Source organism: Mustela erminea, chromosome 1, assembly GCF_009829155.1.
Source record: "Mustela erminea isolate mMusErm1 chromosome 1, mMusErm1.Pri, whole genome shotgun sequence".
NCBI classification, from domain to species: domain Eukaryota; kingdom Metazoa; phylum Chordata; class Mammalia; order Carnivora; family Mustelidae; genus Mustela; species Mustela erminea.
Window position 1 is genome coordinate 17,750,494 of NC_045614.1, and position 22,447 is coordinate 17,772,940.

General features: G+C 41.9%; 1 protein-coding gene across 3 annotated transcripts in view; it reads right to left on the reverse strand.

Moving 5' to 3' along the window:
• Positions 1–22,447, reverse strand: part of SMARCC1 (SWI/SNF related, matrix associated, actin dependent regulator of chromatin subfamily c member 1) — a 173,237-nt gene that overhangs the window by 35,038 nt on the left and 115,752 nt on the right. For 2 of the 3 annotated variants that reach the window (XM_032318205.1, XM_032318225.1), the window contains exons 22-24: positions 12,798–12,853; positions 10,269–10,383; positions 9,036–9,190 (exon numbers count right to left, since the gene is read on the reverse strand). In XM_032318205.1, the coding sequence (XP_032174096.1) occupies positions 9,036–9,190; positions 10,269–10,383; positions 12,798–12,853 (326 nt within the window). The remainder of the gene's footprint in view (positions 1–9,035; positions 9,191–10,268; positions 10,384–12,797; positions 12,854–22,447) is intronic. The other variant, XM_032318216.1, reaches the window with a different exon arrangement.

Here is a 22,447-nt window from a genome sequence, read left to right on the forward strand (position 1 = left end):
TACTGGCATTGGACCACTTCCATTCTGTCCTTTAAAACTTGGCATGAGGCATTACTTCCGCTGGGCAGCTTCCCTGCACCATGGGTCCCATGGCCTCCATGACAATACTCACTGTGCTGTTTTTTATCTTTTCACCTGATTTGGACTACCAAGGTCAAGGCCTGGGAAAGCCCCATGTTTCACATGCTTGGCAATTTAAGAAAGGGAGGCAACTAGGATGTGAAGTGGAGAGTAAAGAGAACAGGGAGAAGAGGCAGTCTTTATCAAAAGCCTAGAATTCAATTTTGGAAGTTTATAGTTTTTCAGGAATGAAAAAATAAAAAAAATTTTTTAAAGAATATATTCAAATTTATAAAAAGGAGAAATGAAATGCTCTTGCATCTAAATGATACTAATGATTGGCCATATAGGAAATCAAAAGAGAGCTACTTAAATTTAACCTTTACCTTAGAAAGAACTCTAATTCTAGCCACCAGACTCAATCATTAAGAATGCCAGGTGATGTGCAGAGAAAGATGCTTAGCCCCTAAAAGTGATTAACGCACGCTCTTTCTGGAAACAGCCTTCCATTGGGACAAATCAAAGCCAAGAGCTGCTACTGAGGACACAATCTACATGAGCCAAAGATCACCGAGGTTCACTTTTATTTTTTGATTGTGATTCTAAAAGGTACTTAGCCAATGTTACAGGACATTCTGTACAAGACGGCAAACAATAATAATGGGGGGGAAACTGGGTATCGTACATGAATGGACTTCTGAAGGATCTCTGGTATGAAATTTCTTTTTCTTCCCTTGTATAAGTAATAATGGAGGGTTAGCAATAAAACAATTTTCTGAGACCCCCCCCGAAAAAAGCTTAAAATTCAGCTGTGCTCAAGGTTAGAAAAACCACCAGAAATCTCTACAACTGAACATGGGCGCTTTGTGGAGTGGAGATGCAAAACCTGTGGCCTTCAAACTGAAGAAACAAATCTGAGTGAAAGACTTAGGGAAAGAAAACACAAAAAACCTCAATCTCTAACTTATGGCAACTTGTTTACTACTAAAGACTTATAGAATTATTCAGTCTGACCTCTAGCTAAAGAAAAAATTTTAATAGGTGTCAAAATTACCCCATATCAGAGTAAGTAAGACTGTTTGCTGACGAGCTTGATGACATTTGGATTTTGAGTGGAAACACGAAGAAAGAATGTTCCACATCAAATTTGGCTTTTTCATATTTCGGGTCTTAATAATGTTTATTTATACGTCAGTTCTGATTTTCTTTATACAATTATTAAAACCAAATCAATGCACCTTTTCCCTGTTCCATCATGCAATCCTCACTTGTAACATGAGAAATGCAACAGTAGGTTTCTCGGAAAGAAATGGCCTGGTACTTTGCACTGCCTCACCTTCTGAACTTTGTGACTGCATCCTAATGGATGTGGTAACAGGCCATTTCCCGATCTCCCGCATTTCTAGATCCAGGGGAAGAGCCTCCTTTTTGATTTAACTTCTGTGACTATCCTTTATTTTTACTGGTACAAGCTTTTGCACCTGGGAGAAGGCAAGAACATAGTATCCTTCATGGAACAGCACATGTCCTGCTACCAAGACTCTAAGAAATTATGCTACTTTACAGATTTGGTGACATACGAGTAATGAGTCAATCCAGTAGAAGTCACAAAGGCTTATTAGGAAATTACAAAGCCTTCACAGGGCCTTGAAGTGATTAGACAAATGTTATGAAGCACTGGACAAAAGTTGCTAACGGATCCAAATACGACTTGTGTCTGTCTTAAAAACAAACAAACAAAAAAAAAACCCAAAAAACTGAGAACGCAAAAGAGTTAACTCTTGAAATGCATTACTGGAGTAGGGGGGAAAACTGGGGCTTATTAAACACTTAGACATTCTAAGACATCACGCTGTATTTTCATGCTGCTTCTTTTACTTCTAATAATAACCTGCTGGAAAAGGAATTTTTATATATAGAAAGAAACTGAAGATTGGAAAAGTCAAGGATCTTGCCAAGGGTCACAGTCAACTGGGAACTGAACTACATTCTGAAGAGCGCCTAGAAATAAAACTGGCCAATAAGAAAGGTGACCCAGGAAGATGAGGAGTTAACTGTATTAGATGTCTCCTTCTTTCTTCTGTCCTTTATTTTTTGGTTCTTCAAAATTAGAAACTTAAATCAGAGGCATACTAAGAAAACAAAAAACAGAAACAAAAAAGGGTACTTTTTGTTTTGAGCTGGCTGTTGGGTTTATTATAAAATGTTTGAAAACATTGTCATTAAAATGGACAATTTTACCAGATTATGTCTCTGCATTGGTTGAACCAGGCAGACTTCCAGTCTGCAGATCTGGATTTTGGTCTTGGTTCTACAACTAGTCACCTAACTTTGGGCTTCTCATTAACTTCTGTGGTTTTGTTTCCACATCTGTGAGATGGAAGTTTCCTCAAGAAACTCAAGAATTATCCATGACATTACAGAGGAGACGTCTTTGTTGTCAGGGATTAAATAACAAAGCAGTAATCCATCTATAACAGAACTTGTGTAAAAATCAAATACACAAAAGTAGAAGAACATTATGTAGTGCATGTGTAAGAATTTCATTCCAATATACATTATATGGAACTGTATACAATCCCTCATTAGACCTCACTTGATACCGTCTCCTTAAGGTCTATGTTTCAGCATTTTATACATGTTCTTTAGTTGTTTTTTTTTTTTTCCTTCACAATGAACTGTATATCCTAATGGCTCAACCAAAACACGAGTTTCAAGATTAGTGGACTGTGAGTTCCCAAGAGGCAGGCACTGTCCATCTCTCTTTGGTACAAAATAAACCCACTGCTGTGGTAGAGTCCAGCAACGGACACTCAGATACTGGTTTAATGAATAATCAAAATACGACATTTCTCAGCTTACAGAATGCTTTTTAAATATTTTTAAATATTCTTGTAATAATCATCTTGTCAAGGCAGATCAGAAAGGACTTCTGATTCACACAAAAATGATACAGGCTCAGAAAATTTTAGTTGCCTCAGGTTAAGAGACGAGTGAATGGCGGAGCCAGAATTAAAAATTTAAATTCGATACCCTATGGCCTTTTATAGTTATCTACAAATGTCTATTTAGAACTGGTATTTTAGTGGATACTTTCCCACGGAATTCTCAGGAGGGATTTATTATAGATTAAAGATGGCCACAAAGTCACTGGCCTTCTTTCCATGGAGAAGCAGGCCTATAATCTCTCTTCTGGAATCAAGGCAGGCTGCTCTCTAATTGTCTTGCCCAAGAGAAAACAGTGGTGCCATTTTGTATCTCCCCGCTTGGGAACTTTATGTCCTGTCCCTTAGAACGCTCCTTATGGAGGTCCTCAGCTGCCACATAAGTGTGATCAACCTGCTCCAGAGACCACAGGGAGAGACTATGAGACTGTATGAAGAGGGAATAGGGTCGAGCCACCCTTGTCAAAGATTAGGACTGTCTCAGACCCTCCAGATGAACCTACCCATGAGGGTGAGGACCACTACAATTCAACTAATAACCCTGTGGATACCATAAGATACAGTAACATGGCTGTTTGGTTTCTTTTTTCTAACTAGTAAGTCTTGCTCTGGGAAGAGAAAGCCGGTATCTGGAAATGGGGTGCTGTTTTATCAAAAACACCTTCAGTGTGGCTTTGAATTATGCAGTGGGCACAGGCTGAAAGGACCTTAAGAAAACCACTGGCGAGAGCTTTAAGACGGAGAGGGAAAGGTTACTGGAGGTTGGAGAGAAGTCATTCTTGATTATGTAATAGCACCAAGTTGGGAAACGTCCTCACTTCTAGTGATGTGGACAGTAGAAAGGATCATTAATGAACTTGTGGATCTGGCTGGAGTGATTTCCAGGCAAAATGTAAAACATCCTTTAGGTATCTTACTACAAGTGGCCAGAAAAGAAAGGAACCAAAGAAGGACCTACTCAGTTTCCAGACCATCATTATTGGAATCAGAAATCTAAAAGATAACTGAGAGCAAACAGAACAGGATTTGAAAAAAGAATGGTTTCTCATCTCTACTTGCTCCAGCAAGGATTTGAAACTAGAAAATGGCTTCAGAACAAAGATAAAATCCAGAGTACAACCAGCTGATCATGACCCTAGAGTAAACAGCTCAAGGTATGGCTGTGAGAGCTTCCGAACCAAGAGCATGGTAGGATTTTGAAGAATCGTAAGGGTATGCCTGCTTCATTGACGCTCTCTACTAGATGGGAGGACCTCCAAGTATCTTTCTTTCTTTCTTTTTTTTTTTTTTAAAGATTTTATTTATTTATTTGGCAGACAGAGATCCCAAGTGGGCAAAAAGGCAGGCAGACAAAGAGAGATGAGGAAGCAGGCTCCCCGCTGAGCAAAGAGCTGGATGAGGGGCTCTATCCCAGAACCCTGGGATCATGACCTGAGCTGAAGGCAGAGAGGCTTTAACCCACTGAGCCACCCAGGCACCCCACCTCCAAGTATCTTTAAGAACATGTCTCCTATAATCTATATTACCATTAACTATACAATTTTTTTAAAAGGATTTTATTTTTATTTATTTGTCAGAGAGAGTGGGAGAGTGCGCGTGCGCGCACAGGCACGCAGAATGGCAGGCAGAGGGAGAAGCAGGCTCCCTACCAAGCAAGGAGCCCGATGTGGGACTCGATCCCAGTACACTGGGATCATGACCAGAGCTGAAGGTAGCCGCTTAACTGACCCAGGCATCCCTATTATTACTATTAACTAATGTTTTCATTAAAACTTGCAGTTTTCAATCAGCCATGATTTCTGCCCTCCCCATCCCCAATCTATGCTTTCCTTCTGGGACTCTTACTGTAGGTCAAGAAAGTCCCTTGGCAGCAAAACTGGACTGCTTTTTTAATGGAAAAGGAAAATGACTCAGAAGGCAGAATCCAAAGCCCAGAGCCCAGGACAGGACCTGGTGAACAAAGACCCTGGAAATGTGCACCTGACTAGATCTGAAAGTTGCTATGAACCACAGGTACACTCTTGGTGCCTCCTATTTTCACCCTTCCTGAATGTGAGCAGTTTTTCTCCACGAGTCTTACCACTGTTATGTCCATCCTCAAATTTTTCCAACTGGGAAGACCAACATCTAAGGTGCTGTACATTTGTGGTACAAACATTTGGGAAAAAGTTGACCACTTTCACAAAATGGTGAAAGACCATTCCTAAGGAGCTTCATCTGTACCGGGACTTCTTTAGAGAAGATCTCAGACTCCTAGCCTTAGCCTGTTATCATAAACATTAGACAATGGAAAGTTTACTTTTTAACCAGGAGCTCCTGACTCTTAACATACCGGATTTACTGAACTTAAGAATGATGAACTCTGCGAGTGTGCCACAGGCACAGGGTATGCAGAGAAACAACCACAAAAAGATTAATGATAACAAAGAGGTAGCCTGGTTGTAAGAGAGATGAACTTTACATAGCAAAGCACAGATTTCAGCTAGCAGACCAAGAGCAGACTCTGTTTAGTTATGTACGGATGAAAATGAATAGGGCTAACTGTAGGCAAAATGAACAAATAGGTCAATTTTCCCTTCTGTCTTCTCTTCACAGTACTAAGTAAGAAGATACAGTTTCAATAATCAACGCGTTTGATGTCAATCGATTTCAGTCAATACTTAATGTGGTAAAGCCTTAGGACTATAATGTACAAGGAAAAATTACCCATCTCCAGATGAAATTTCAAGCAAAAGGGAGCAAGAGGTGTATCACTGAGGGGCGAGAGAATCTCCTGTTACTCCAGAACTAACACCCGGTAACCATGAAGACCAATCTACTTTGGGCATTTCAAGGCACATGGGCATGGGATGGTGACAGAATCAGTCTGAAGGAAACGTCTGTGGTCTTAAGAAAATGTGATCTCTGCTATCTGGGAAGAACTGAATCCTCTTGCTGCTGAAAAAAGAGAACATATTCCAGTTTGGGGGGTTTCTGGTTTATTCCAGCAATAGTTCCGGGCTCTTCCTTTCAGCTAAACCTAAGCACCCAGATGGAAGGGAGGTAAAGCACCCAGCCAATGGCGTTCCTTCTCACACCCACACACCGCTCCTCAGGTGGGTCAATTCACAGCTTGTCAGTAGGTGCAACGAAGAAATGGATATGCTGCTGAAGAGTCCCGCATATGGCAAGGATGGGGAAAAGCCAGAAAGCAGGCCCACCCTCCCCGCGTGTTGTGGAGCTAGAGGCAGAACCTATAATTACCACTCCATGTCAGTGTGACAAACAATTAAAATGTATCAAGGAAAACTCTTAATAACAAAGCTGTTTATAGATACAGAAGAACAAAAAGAGAATAAGAGAAAACTTGGATTGGCTAGATAAGCTGTACTAATTACAGTCATTTCAGTGAATTCCTTACCCGTAATTCGCATGTAGCACAAAGATGATTATGTGTGCTGTGAAATGCATGGGACCCAGCTGTAAGTGGCACTCACTAGTTCACACGTGCCAAGTCATGCATCACACGCATGTGCATCACTCACGGATCTGTGGAAGACGCAGCTGTCATGAGAATAAAGAGCTAAGTTCCCAGTTATCAGAAATAAGAGTGAGTGAGCGAAAATTCAATGACCCGGAAAGAAAATGTTCTCTGGACTCTCCTAAACCTTGTGCAGAACATTGAAGGACCAGGGCAATGGATCCATAAAAGCAGTTTCTCTACAGTAAATCAATCCAAAGAAATCCTGGCAAGGTAGTGAGGAATGCACAATACACACACTTTTGTGCCCAAAGTTGCACGTCTTAACAGCTACGAGGCCGTGTTTCCATCCGCTACAAAACATCATGAGGGCTCTGTAAAATGTTTTATGGAGCCTGCCATTTATTAGTAACTTCTCTGGCAACCGACAGTGAAGAGACATGGTGGCAGAGGAAGAAGACACAACAGGAGGGCAAGGGAAACATCTCTGTGAGAGGGAAGTGGGTCCCAAAGAGCCCAGCTGGAGATGTCACAGCGGGTTCTGTCCAGGAGAACTTGCAAGAGACAGTCCAGGTCAGGCAGCCAAGAAATTACGCTTGAGAACTGAGAAGGGTCCTGAGCACGAAAAACTCATGAATTCCACACTAAAGACTTTGAAATTTTAGCCTGAGACAATTAGAGAGCTTATTTAAGAAAGTATCATGTTCTTGTTTGTGTTTTTGAAGATTTTTCTGCACATCGTATGATTCTGTTTATATAAAGTCAACAAAGCAGAAAGTAATCCATGGCATTAGGAGACAGGCTAATAACCACTCTTGGGATGGGGGAGCAGTAACTAGAAGGAAATATGAGGAAGCTTCTAGAAGGCTACAAATGTTATGCTGCTTGATGTGGGTGTTGTCTGTGAGCCCATAGGTGGGCTCAGTCTATGAAAAACTCAGTAGCTGTAGACGTATATTCAACAGACTTATTCAAATCTAAGCTATACTTCAACAGACAATTTTAAAAACAAAAAAGATTCCTCTTTTTGCAACAGAGAATGGGCTGAAAGACAGAGGCAACAGATGATGCGAGCAGGCTAAGGGAGCAGTGAAGGGACTGGGCATCACCAGGGACCCAAACGCACCAGGAAGAGTTGGGGGCTTAGCAGCCGTAGAAAGTGAAAGAACGAGAGGAGACAGAGAGGACCCCAGGCTGTGAGTCAAAAGATTGGGGAGATGGTGTGCTGTCTCCTGGTAAAGGTCACAAAGGACAGAAGCCCTCCTGGCCTCCAGCTCATTTGTGAGACAGGCCCAAGGCAGTCCTTAAGGTCCCTGGTGACAGCTGGAACAACTAGGACTCAGCTCAGAGACAAGGAGGTGCCAAAGAGTTCAATCTGGTAGAAGAAAGGGAGGCTACAAAAGCTGCTTCTGACGAAGGATTAAAACCAAACGGACAAGAAACCACCAAGAGTGCACCTCAGCAGTCTCCAGAGGTAGGGGAAGGTAGAGGAGAGAGAACACCTAATACTGCAACCAAATCACCCCAAAAATCAGGAGGCACCTTGGGAAAAGACTGGAAGGGCTGAACATGCAGGTCCTCCAGCTACTGTAACAGGAACCTGCAGCTGGGAAGCCATCTGGATGGACTGGCAACACCCCTCCTCCTCTTGGGCAGCACCTATGCCTGACGGTGGGCACTCAACACGGAGGTCTCGTGGTCTGAACTGGGTCATCTGCGGGTCTGTTATAAATCACACATCACGGATTAAGCACTTGGAGGAAAAGTCTGCAGCAGCTGAACAGTCTGTGGTTAGTAAAGACCATGAAAGACTCTCTTTACCCATGGATTAAGAACAGCTCAAGATAAAACGATTAGGTATGTTCCAGTCAATACTGCTCAAAACGTGGGAACCTACAATGGCAGGTGACTACTTCAGAGGCTAAGATGGAGAGGAGGTGAAAAGGTTTTATGAAAACTTCACTTACGCATGCCTGGAAGGCTTTAAAATGCTAAATTAACACAAAGTGAGGAAAATAACATTCTCCTTTCTTCTTAAATATGCCGCGGAGCCAATACTAGGTTATAAATAGAGAAAACCACCCCCAGAAAAGCTGGCAAATTCAAGAAGAAAAAGAGTTATTTTAGGTCCTCCCTCTCTCCTTTCAGTCTGTTAAGAGCAGGGTGAAGTATTTATACAAGGAACCAGATTTTTGTCTTAAAAATCACAAATATTTCAATCGAGCAGAAATTGGAACAACAGTCCAAGACAAGCTCTGCAGGCCAGCACGAGGGACGCTAAGTTCTGCTCCCCATCCCTGCAGGGTCCACAAGCTGAGAGCTGAGTGTGCACAGAGCAGCACAAGGAATGCCTGGAAGGCAGCCCCCCAACACCTTTCAAGACCAGATCTGTGACTCGCACCCTGTCCCCCACCCCCGCCTCCTGCCTGTAAATTCTTAACCTAGAAATGCCGGTCAAGCAGTCATCTCCTGTTGGGTGCAAGGCTCTTTGTACTAACGTTCCCAGTAACGAAAAACAAGGCGACCATTCACGGCCGAAGGGAGCCTGGCAAGGGCTGTGAGTGGCAAACCTTGGCTTTGGTTGCAGCTGAGGCGAGAGCAGCTGCTGCGGCCGTGGCCACATTTCCTTCGGAAATTTCGTGTTCTACTTTCTTCTTCCCGAGATCACTTTCTCTTTCTTTACAAGTATCAGTGAGTTCCTTGTTCTCTTCAGTTTCCTTTTCTTCTGAAAGAAATCAGAAAGCTTTATTGCCAGGTGCCCAGACTCAGTAAGCCGCCATACTTCTCACCTCCGGCACATGACAAACTAGGACTGTGGTTACAAAGAGATCGCAGGGTCGGCGCCTTCTTTTCGATTGCAGAATCATTCCATGTATGTAAATGTGCCTCTATCCGAGACGGATTTTCTAAATACTACATTTGCCTCCCCTTCATTTCTCTAAGCATTCTATGTAGTTCCCGGAGATATAAAGGGAACTAAGCCCAAAGACCAACAAGATCAGTCACTGCGCTGCTCTGGGAGACCCTGGCGTCTGCAGGAAATCAGAAGCGGAGAACAAAGCACTTCTGCAAGCTTTCTGAGATGGGCACGACGGATCCACCAGCCACTGACTCGGAGACCAAAATGGCAGGTCTGCATGGTGCTTCAGCCACACCGAACAACTTGCCTGTCTACACGCTACTGACACAAGGCAGCCACTAGCATTAGCACTGGTGCCTTAGGAGCAAAATAAAACTCAAACGCTAATGCATATTTACTGTTACATTAAGAAACAAACACAAGGGGCGCCTCAGTGGCTCAGTGGGTTAAAGCCTCTAACTTCGGCTCAGGTTATGATCCCAGGGTCCTGGGATCAAGACCCGCATTGGCTGTCTGCTCTGCGGAGAGCCCACTTCCTCCTCTCTCACTCTCTGCCTGCTTCTCCGCCTACTTGTGATCTCTGTCAAACAAATAAATAAAATCTTAAGAAAAAAAAAAGAAACACAGCATGAGTAAGGAAATATTACTTTGTAATTAAACTGCCTACACTTCTCCAGTGCTTTTTAATTTCACATAATGAAGTCTAAAAGGGGGGTACCGGGGTGGCTCAGTCAGTTAAGCATCCAACTCTTGATTTTGGCTCAGGTCATGATCTTGGCGTCATGAGATCAAGTCCCCCATCGGGCTCCACACACAGCGCGGAGTCTGCTTGAGATTCTCTCCTTCTTCTTCTACCTCTCCTTTAGCTCTCTCTCTCTCAAATAAAATCTTTAAAAAAAAAAAAAATAAAATAAATACAGTCTAAAGAGTTTCCTTGAATTACCTGATTTGGTATCCTCACTAACTTCACTGTCCTGCTCCTTCTCACTGTTTTTTTCATTTTCTCCATCTTGTGCTTTGTCACCTTCATCTGTTTCATTTTCTCCTTTGTTTTCTGCCTATAAGGGGTACAAAAGAAGAGAAGAGAAGAGTGAGGAAAACAGTCCTTCTAAAGTCCTTCTAAAGTTACCTTAGAGTAACAAAAGCCTCTACTATTTTTGCAGGAAATGAACTGGGTTCAGAAGGGTCTTAGAGGAGCTGGAAAAGAAATTAATAAATTTGAAGAAATACCTTTCACTTCCTCAATACCTGAGTGCTCACAAGTCAATACAGCTCGCCCTCTCTGTGCCCTCTATTATAAAGCCAGGGTCACAATGTCCAAAGGATGTCATGGAAATTCATGTATATTGCTTTCTGGTTAAACAGAGAAAGGCTTCATAAATAAACAAATGAATTATCAAATACCTGTCCAAAAGGACCAAGAGCATTTAAACTGATTAACACAGAAGCAAGATGGGATGCTGCCAAAATAAAAAAGCTGACAAAGCCCTTTAATATAGTCATTTGCTAATGGTTTTTGGGAAAAGCTACAATAGGGCATCAGTGACTATGCTCTGGGGACTGAGAACTTCAATTCCTCCATTCAGAATGTGGTTTCATTTACAGATTTTGAAATCCCTGTGACTTTGGACAAATCATGTAAATTAAACACTGTCTATAAAATGAAGAGATTATCACTGACGTGATGGGATTATTTAGGAACCAGATGAATTCATAAAAGCATTAATGTAAAGCACAAAGCATAATATTTAGAACAGTATAAGAACTGTAATTTTACTATTATCCGATCCTTATCTACGTACAATTTTAAAACAACACATGCAATCGAGACCTTAAATCCCAGCTTGTATATGTTCAGTCAAATAGTGAATGCATATTTATCGTGTACTCCTAATCTTGTCTTTTTTTCCACTGAAGTATAGCTGGCATACAAGGTTTTATTAGGTTCAGGTGTACAACACTAATGATGCGACAATTCAATATATTACACAATGTTATGATAAATCTAGTTACTGTCACCATACATTATTATAGTATTGGCCATATTCACTATGCTGTGCTTTTCAATCCCCTGGCTTATTTTTTAATGGGAAATTTGCACCTTAATCCTCCTTCACCTACTTTGCCCATCTCTCTAACACCCTTCTCCCCTGGCAATCGCCAGTCTGTTCTCTGTATTTATGGGGCTGTTTCTGTTTTGTTTTTTTAGATTCCCCATTAAGTTAAATATTAAAAGAAGCTGTCTTTCTCTGTCTGACTTATTTCACTTGGTATAATACCCTCTAGGTCCATTCATGTTGTTGTGAATGGCAAGACTGGATTCTTTTTTATGACTGAGTAATACTATTCCTGTCGTGTGAGAGATACACACCGCTTCTCCATTATCCATTCATTTATCAGTGGACATTCGTGTTGCCTCCATGTCTCAGCATTATAAATAATACTGCAGTGAACACAGGGGGGGCACCTGTTTTTGAATTAGTGTTTTCGTTTTCTTGGGATAAATACCCAGTAGCGGAATTGCTGGATCATATGGTAGTTCTACCTTTAACTTTCTGAGGAAGTTCCACAGTTTCCAGAGTGCCTGAACCAAACTGCATTCCCATCAACAGTGCACAAGGGTTCGTTCTCCCCACACTGTTGCCAACACTTGCTGTCTTTTTGTTATTAGCTTTTCTGATTGGTGTGAGCAGTCTCTCACTGTAGTTTCGATTTGCATTTCCCTGATGATGAGTGATACCGAGCATCTTTTTATGTGTCTGCTGGCCATCTGGATGTATTCTTTGGAAAAAGTGTCTATTCAGGTCCTTTGCCCATTTTTAAATCATGTGTCCCTGATCTCGAGGATGCTGTGAGGTCCTGTTCTGCCACACTCACTGGGCATTTAGAGCCTCTTTGAGTTGGAGAGTGGGTCATGAACACGGGGCACTCTGTTGACACCTTCTGTACCCTGGCATCCGCATCCCTCCCCCACGGCCAATGGGATCTTTGAGTCCCTCACCTCTACTTCAGTTTCAGTCTTTACAGTGCTACCTGCTCTTTAAAACCTACCTCAAATACCACCTATCACTAAGACTTTACTAATTATTTTCCTACTGGCAGTTAACTCTCCTACAAAAATCCCTTAATATTCTGTAATTCTCTTCTGGCACAAGTACAGGACCAAACCCTATAATTCAATATTCATAAAAACCACAATTTTGTATTCATTTTCCCAACTGTGCCTGAAAGGGATATAAAAGGAAAGGTTGGGGAGTGGGTAAGTCTTCCCTGAATGTGTAAGTGAAAAATGTCCTCTGCTATGCTTTGTGAGACTTATACCTTAAACCAGCAAAGTCCAATGGCTGACAGAATCATTTGTAGTTCCCTGAAAGGGATCAAAGATCAAAATAAACCCAACCGTTATGCTATGAAAGGCATGCTCTCTCTGTGTCTTTTCTGTGGTAGGAGAATTCAAACACATAGACTTCACCTTTTCAGGCTGCTGACCATCAGTATCTGTTTCCATTTTGTCCTCTTCAGCCCCTTCTACAAGGAGAAGAATAAGAACAAGTAACACAATATGTAACAAAGGTAAAAGCGATCATACAGCTGTGATGTTTGAAATACAAGTATGCATGATAATATGGACAAGTCTCACAACCGTAAGGTTAACATGAGAAGTCTAGCATAAAACACAGACTTTATGATTATATTAATTTCAAAGTTCAAAAACAGAAGAAAGTAATCAATGTGTTAGAGATGAGGACAGTGATTAACCAGGGAAGGGGTGGGCAGACAAGCAGTGAGTTTTGGCGTGGGGTGGGGTGGGGTGGGGAACAGGCTGAGGTGCTGGTAATGACCTGCTTCTTGATCTTGGGGCTGCTTACGTGAATGCGTTTAATTTGTGAAAATGCATGGAGCTGTGTACTGAGGGGTTTTATTGTTCTGCATGCATAAAAATAATAGCCTCAAAAAAATTTTAAGTACGAAAAAGCAAAAAAGAGTTCCAAGTAACTTATTACTATTTAACCAATGCTTAATGAGTATGTATTTTGAGTATTTCATGTTGGAGAAATAATGCTGAACCTCCAGGACCTCACATTCTGGCTGGGGAAGACACAAAGCAAGAAGTCCATCGTGGACATGTATGTAGGAGATGCTGTGAAAAGCACAGAGGGCACGACTGTTTCAGTTGGGGAAGAATAAACGATTACAGCCATGCAGACATGGCTGGGGTTGGGGGTGGGTAGTACAAGATAGAGAAAGACATTTTAAAGGAAGAGACAGAAAGATTCAAGGGCATGGGGAAAATGGGAGTCCTTGGTGATGACTAGGAAGGGGGCAATGAGAGAGGAGAAACATATGCAGGTAAGGGCCTCAGGAGGAAGACCCCTGAATGTGGTACTAAGGGAGTCTTAACTATATGCTGTAGCTAGGAAGTTAATAAAGATTTTAAAAACAAAATACAATTAGATAAATATTTTTGCTTTTAGAATTTTATACAGAAACAAGTATTTCACACATAATGAGGGTTTGCTGTGGTTTTAAATAAAAACATTCAAATATCCTACAGCTTTCATTTGAATATTATCCTCTTGTAAATGGCAAGACTAACAGCATTTATCCTCAATGAGAATACTTAAAACATATCTAAACAAACATATTTAAAACTAATCGTGTTAAAGTTATTGAATAGGAAAATCCCTCTTGCTCTAATTCTTGCAGATGGAAGCAAACCTTGCTTGCAGAATTCGGGGACATGACAGTCCGGGATATCACGAATCTTGCATAAGGTAGATTACCACCTTCCAAAAAATGCCAGAAGACTACAGTGCCAGGAGTGGGGCCAGAGTGTGGAAGGAGTGGAGCCAGGGTCACACCCAGACCTATTTGCTTAGAGGAGCTCAGCATCAGGAAGCTGAGTCCTGGACCAGCCAGATCCAGGGCAGGAGAAGAAGCCCGGGATTCTACAGAGCTGGCCAGAGGAGGTGGCCAAATGAGATCTCAAGCCAGGGGCAATCCTCTAAGAGAAACAGAATCCTCTGCAGTTTTTCCAATCCCAGTTGTAGCCATCCAAGTAATGAGCTCACAAAGAGCAGAGCAAAACACCAAAATAGGAAGCCACAAAAACTGAGCAGAAACATTAATCGACAGTTTCAGCACTCAAGGATTACTACCAAGATGAGATCTGCCAGATCCCGAATCTAGCACAGCTGTCAATGCAACAGATCATTAAAAGAGAGAATAATAAAGATCTCCAACCAACAAAAGCATATTAGAGATAGATGTGCAGAGATTTAGAAACCCAAAAGATCAAAAAATTTTCTAGAAATAAAACAAAGGGAAACAGATTAAACCAGGTAAAAAGAAAAGTACAAAGCTATAAAACACCTCTAAAGAAATGATCCATACGGAGACCATGAAAATGGGAAATACAAAAGCATAAGGAAAGGTAAGCCAGGCAAAAGCCAATCCAAGGAATGGTGCTGTTTTCACAGTACTGTTACTTAATACAGGCATCAAGAACAGAGCACTGTTCGAAATGGAGGGTGACGATGTGATGAAGAAAAGGCTTAAGTCACCAGAAAATTTAACTTTTCATACTTTTAGGAACCTAATAAAAGTGTCAAAACTACATAATGCAAAAGCTGACAGAACGGCAGGACAGAAATGAAAATATGCCTCACAGTGGGGATTTGAATATACTTTACTCAATTAAGATCAACAGTGGATGTAAATGCAGCAAGCTGGTTTTATGCTCACCAGAGAATACACACGTATTTAATTTCAACCTCACATGTTACATTTAAAAATACTGGTCACAAATTAAGTAAAGAGTAAACTTTGACAGATTTCAAAAAGTCAGTGACACACATCCCAAGGTTTCTAACCATAATGCAATGAAATTAAGTTTAAAATATACAGATAAATTTCTCTGGGCTTAGAAATGTAATTTTGGGAGTCAGTAAAAATAGCATGAAGAAGTAAATATAGAGGCTTCTTAAACTTGTATCAGAAAAACAAAAAAAGCTTGATGTTTACACACTCTATATTCTTGAGAAGCAGAAAAAGAACAACAGAATATAGAAGATACAGAGAAAAACACAACAAGGATAAAAATCACAGCAATAAAAAACAAAAATACGATAGTTAAAACATAAAACAGAAAGACTCGATATACCCCAAACTTGGTTCTTTGAAATAATAAAGTCGATAAACTGATGTGATAGATCAAGAAAAGACAAAGAAGGCACAAATTAATGGTGTAAGGACTGGAAAAAGGGTCATAACTATTAATAGGGAAAGGTCAAATTGGAAGCGACAAAGAACTCCCAAAAACCTTATGCCAGGGGTGCCTGGGTGGCTCAGTGGGTTGAAGCCTCTGCCTTCGGCTCAGATCATGGTCTCAGAATCTTGGGATGGAGATCTTTAAAGATTTTGTTTATTTATTTGACAGAGATCACAAGTAGGCAGAAAGGCAGGAGGAAGCAGGCTCCCAGCTGAGCAGAGAGCCCAATGCAAGGCTCTATCCCAACACCCCAGGATCATGACCTGAGCCAAAGGCAGAGGCTTTAACCCACTGAGTCACCCAGGTGCACCCTCCATGCTGCCAGAGTGACTGGAGCCCAAAGTAGTCAACTAAGAAAATGAAGCAAGCAGTTTTGATTGTAGAGAACAGAACTGTATGCCTGAAAGAATTTGCCAAAAAAGTTACCAGAAATCATCTCAGGGCAAGGTGGTTAGCTATAGAATTAACATACAGAAGCAACCACTTCCCACATGTTAAAAACCAATTCTAGATAAAGACACATGAAAACAGCAAAACCTGAACTCTATTTTCAACATAACACAAAAAGTGCTAATCATAAAGGACTAATTAACTTCACTCTATTATTTTATTATTTTTAAAAATAGATTTTATGGGGCGCCTGAGTGGCTCAGTGGGTTAAAGCCTCTGCCTTCGGCTCGGGTCATGATCCCAGGGTCCTGGGATCGAGCCCCGCATCGGGCTCTCTGCTCAGCGGGGAGCCTGCTTCCTCCTCTCTCTCTGCCTGCCTCTCTGCCTACTTGTGATCTCTGTCTGTCAAATAAATAAATAAAACCTTTAAAAAAAATAGATTTTATTTGTTTGTTTAAAAAAGAGAGAACGTGAGTGGTGGGAGGAGCAGGAAGAGGGAAAGAATCTCAAGCCGACTCCACGCTCAGAACAGAACCTGATGAGGGGGTGCTCTCGATCCCACAACCCTGAGATCATGACCTGAGCCGAAATCCAACCGAGCCACCCAGGAGCCCCAACTTCACTCTATTAATAAAATCAAGGACTCCTTTTCATTAAAAGTTGCCCCCAAAAAGGGAGAAAACACAGGCAGCACAGCAACTAGATCAGTGTATCAGATTTATAAATAGCAAATCATAAAAACTATTAATTAAAAAGTGAGCAAAAGACAAAGTAGTTATATTATAGAATGATGTGTGTATGACCAGGAAACAGAAGATACTCAAATGAGTTACAGAGGAGTGTAATTTAAAATGACAACGGACCGGGGCCTGGGGTGGCCCAGTCTTTAAGTGTTTATCTTTGGCTCAGGTCATGATCCTAGGAGTCCTGGGATCCAGCCTTATATTGGACTCCCTGCTCTGTGGAGAGCCGGCCCTTGCCCTCTACCACTCCCCCTGGTTATGCGGTCTCTCAAATAAATAAATAAAATCTTTAAAAAATAAAAAAATAAAATAAAACCATAATGGTATGTTACTTTATACCCGCTATATCCGCAGAGCCTAACACTAGGAAGTGTATGATTGAGTGTTATGGTCCAAGTGTCAACTGACACATATACTCACTCACTCTGGGGAAAAAAACCAGAATTTCCTAAAACCCTACAACTCACAGGATTACTCCACAACAAAGAAAGAAGTTACACAAGAATGATCAAGGTTCAACATTCAAAATATTCAATGCTCTAAATTTCTTCCACCAAAAAATTCAGCTTATGAAAAAGTAACAACCAGTTTAAACAGAGGGCCGCTAAATGATGCCAACTCCTTGTCCCAGTGTGACAACCGGTCCACCAAGCACCCTTGGAGAAGCGTCTCATCTCAGTAAAACCCTGCACAGAGGTGCCCCGTGAGCTACAAACAAGACTGGACATGCACGTTTGAGATGCAACAAACAGGAACAACCCAAAACGCCCATCCAGTAATGGAAGGACAGATGATTAAAGTGGGTTACATCACACCACAGCCTATTTCACAGCAGTGGACATAAATGAACTGTGCCGACCTGTACATTGTAACTACACAGATATGCACCAAAACCCCAAGAGTAAGGAAAACAGTCTCAGAAGTACAAATAAACCATGTTTTATAAAGTTTAAAAACAAACAAAATTACATCTAACATATTCAGTACATCTTTCTTTGTGATAAGAGTCACTCAAAAAGCAGTCGAATGGTATTTCAAAATTTAGGATTCTCAGAAAAAGAAAAAGAAGAAAAAAATTTTTAAAAATTTAGGATTCTCAGTGCTGGCAGTTGGGAAGTGAAAAGACAAGGGAGAGACAGAGATGTTGGTAATACTCTAATCCTTTATTTATTTATTTATTTATTTGACAGACAGAGATCACAGGTAGGCAGAGAGGCAGGCAGAGAGAGAGGAGGGAAGCAGGCTCCCTGCTGAGCAGAGAGCCCGATGTGGGGCTTGATCCTAGGACCCTGAGATCAGGACCTGAGCCAAAGGCTGAGGCTTTAACCCACTGAGCCACCCAGGTGCTCCGTTAATGCTCTAATTCTTATTCAGATGAAATACACAGCACACATTATGACCCATTAAGATATAAAAATGAAATCTGAACAAAAACCAAACAGATGGAGTTTAAAAAGAAAAAACAACAAATCTAACTTCACAAGTTACTGTTAATTGAACGGGCCTTAGGCCACCTTTGCTGAGTCAGCTTAATAACAGAGTGAGTATTATGTAGGAGGAGTGCAGTATTTTTTTTTTTTTTAAGATAATCAGCTTTTAAAGGACGACCTGCAACCTATAGTTCCACATCCTAAAGAGGTTGTGGGTTGTCATTTAAAAGCTGATAATCAGTCACAGTTGATATTAAATCTTTTTATTAGCTATGAGCCCATGATGAACAGTCACATAATATTAACACCTGTCCATACAATGATGGTACAGTTAAAGGGAAGAAACCTGCGGCCAGTGCTCAGACCTTTAATGAGATGTCTATTAAGAGTTAATTAGGAGTTGTGTGTTCCTCAAGATGCCATGTGGAGGAGTATGGAAAGTGGTTTCTATCCTACAAAACACTTTTTCAAGCTGCTTTTAGACATCTTCTTGGAAAAAGGAACACAAAACAACAGCTTTTCTTTGGTCTGAATTCTGGTTGGAAGCGTAAACGCTTAAGAGGTTGTACCCCTTCCCATATGCCATGTCGTCTTGTTGACGTCTATAAACTAGACGGCTGAGAATCCTTCCCTACAAATGTGTGGTCTGACCCATGTCTGCAGGGATAAATGAAGATGATACTAGAATGAATTTTTAAAAAGTTCCAAATTTAAGCAAGAAGGCACATAACACAAACCAGTGGGCCAATGCCAAACACACAAAGGCGGAGAAAGCACAAAATCCTTTGACACATAACTAACTGAGCTAGGAGATACTGCCGGGCCAGCCAGGGGAAAATACCAGCATCATGGTTCACAGTCAGACCTTATGCCAGAGAACAGGGCTCTGCGAAGGGCAGAGAATAGCTCTCCTCTCCACATCTCTGCAGGGTGCATGAGGCTTAGCTGCCGCCAGCTCTCCCCAGCAGCACAGCACCGGCCCTGAGAGCAGCCTGGGACTGGAGTGTGGCTGTGTTTCAATACAACTTTACAGACACTGAGACGTCAACGTCCTATAATTTATACGTCACAGAAGAGTACTCTTATTTTTTCCAACCATTTAAAAATGTAAAAACGACTCTCAGATATTACAGGCTAACTAAACGCAGGTGACAATCTGGATGTGGCCTAAGAACCAAAATTTCCTCGCCCCTAATCTAGAAGAAGTGGGTGAGTACTGGATCCAGACTGTCTAGGTTCAAATTCTGCCCCTGAAGTGACTGCCCGAAGTGATCGTGGGCAAGCTACTTAGCTGACCGACACTTGGGTCTATTTACCTACAAGAGGAGAACAATGACAGCACTCCTTCCTAAGAGCAGTGCTAATAGTGCTAATGATTAAACAAATTATTTCATGCAAACTCGCTCTGTAAGTGTTCAACGATATTAATGTTACTAGCATTAACTATGTTATTAGTTATTAACTAATGTTATTAGCATTAACTATGTTATTAGTTATTAGGACTGCACCCTAGTCCTACCTCTCTACTAACAAGAGCTCTTGCCGTGGCTGGTGGCACTGCCTCAGTGACACCAACAGAGGGCTCTCATTCTGCCCTGAACTTCCAAAGGTCCTTCCCAATCTGACAGGCCCTCCGTGACTTTCCCTCCCCATGCGACTTTTAATTTTCCTTTAAAGGGTCAGTTATGAATCACTGGCCCTTGTCCCATTCTCTTAAAATGTTACTAATGGGTCAGAGATAGCTGACCAATCTGATTGACTGGGGGTCAGCGAACTACAGCCCTGCTGCCTATTTCTGTAAATACAGTTTCATTAGAATGCAGCCACATTTGTTTGTTTAAATATGGTCTACAGCTGCTTTTGCACTACAAAGGCAGGTCTGAGTAATTATGACACAGACTGTCTGGTTTGCAGAAGCCTGAAATTTTTATCATGGCTCTTTACAGAAAATGTTTGCTGAACCTTATGATAGTAAAGTTCATACTGTGACAATCCTGCTTATGAATACAGATACTGTGGAGGTCTGTAACTCTTAAGGTCTTAACGTTAATGCTGGGAATTGAGGGACACTGGCAAACAGGGGGTATGACCAGAACCTGGGAGAATGACTACCAAGGTGGTGAGATTCTAGAGTGGTCCCACGGATCCCTAACTCATGGTTTTCATGTCCTTGTACAGTACCCTCCCTCTGAGTGTTAGCAGCACCTGTGACGTGTTTCTTTCTTTTTTAAAAATTAATTAATTTATATGACAGACAGAGATCACAAGCAGGCTGACAGAGAGGGGGAGGCAGGCTCCTCACCGAGCAGAGCCCAACACGGGGCCCGATCCCAGGACCGAGATGACGACCCGAGCCAAAGGCAGAGGCCTTAACCCACTGAGCCACCCATGCGCCCCTATGACGTGTATCTAACCGACAGAGTAAGGGGAAGGCGATGCAATGTTCAGTTATATGAGGCCCCGTCTTTACTACACTCACTCTAGAAACTCTCCTTGAGGGCCTGATGCAGCAAGCTGCCCTGGTGGGGAAGCAGCTGGTGAGAACAGTGGGTGGTGGCCTCTGGTCGTTGAGGGTAGCTTCCAGCCAACAGCCAGCAAGGAGCTGGAGCCTTCAGTTCTACAACTAGAAATAAATAAATTCTGACAACAGGAGTGAACACGGAAGTGGATTCTTTAGTAGGTGCGAACACAACCCAGCCACCACCTTGAGTGCAATCTCACAATATCCCCATCAGAGGGTCCCGTTAGGCCACGCACAAACTTTTGAATCATAGGAGCAATGAGACAATAAATATATCCAGTTTCAAGCCACCAGCTTTGTGATAACGGACTATGCAGCAATAGGAGACTATCTATACACCTCCTGGATGTTTGAACGAAACTGAACCAAGGCTGAGAGGCCAATTAGCTGGCAGCCACAAGATAACAGTATCTTCAGAGACCAGATTCAGGAAATGGTAATACCAGTCTGATTCCACTCTATTTCTTGCTCTGTCTCCCACCACAGTTGCAATACTGATCCCCCAACTGACTCCAGGCCTCCGCCTCCACGTTTGCCTAGTACCCCCTAACCTCCTTTAGCTGCATGTCTCTTTCACCCTTGGAGCGCTGAGCTTCTATCTCCTCCCACCCACCAGGCCAGAACACTGTCCTCCACGGGCACCACACCTTTCTCCTAGCTTTGGCAACCAAGTGCTTTTTAGTCCAGTGATAATACTGCCAGCAAAAGGAGAATGAGGAGATCTAGGAACCAGCCCCTAAGAGCTGAAAGAACCAGGAAAGGCAACTTGGAGGAGAGAACGAAATGCTTGAAAAATAAAAAAGTGGAGTTACAAATGAGTAATGATGCTTCTGGAAAAGAACTATGATTATTTGGTGGCAACTCTTCCATTTCCTGCCCGTCATCTGTAAACTGTCTGCAGGTACTTCCTAAAACAGACTGAATCCTGTTATTTCTTCTTCCTGGTGACTTCTTGATTTCTACAAGGTAAAAGCCCTTCAAAATCACCCCCTCCACACACATCTGTTCGGCTGCACTTGGTCACAGTACTTCTTGGTATTATTTCCAGAATATGCCACACACGCTCATCCTTTTTTCCTCTTTCTTTATTGTTTAAAAAAGTTACTGCCTCTCTGACGTCTTCCCTAAATGACCCAAACGTAACTGTTTCCTTCACTTGGGCCTCTACCTATATTTGTCTTTTGTCTTTCACCTCCCTCCCTCCCTTCCTTCTTTTCCTCCTTTCCTACCTACCTACTTATAATGTCTCCCCACCCTAAATGAATATTCTTCAAGGACAAATCAGCAATTCAGAGTGTGGTCCAGGTACCACCCCCCCACCAACCATGGCAGAAAGGTCCCCAAGGTCAAAACTATTTTTATAACAACACAAAGATGTTATTTGCCTTTCCACTCTCCTCTAAGAGTGGAGCATGGCTTTCCAGAAGCTGCATGACACACAGTGCACCTGTGTACTGTTTTGGTTTCAAAGTTTCTGTTTTAATTTCAGATACAGTTAATATCAATGGATATAATTCAAATAAATTCAAGCATTTTGGGTTCCTCATTATTTTTAAAGGGCATAAAGAAGGCTTAAGACCCAAAAAGTTTGAGAACTGCTAGTCCAATAATTTGTGTCTTGTCAAGGAACAGAGTAAAGGCTATGGTAGGAACTCACTCAACACTTCTGGGAAACAGACCATGTCATTCCCTGTAGTAGATCAGTACTCCGTAGAACTACCAGGATACAGTTCCAGCCCGCACCATCCGCTGTGACTCTGCTCCCAT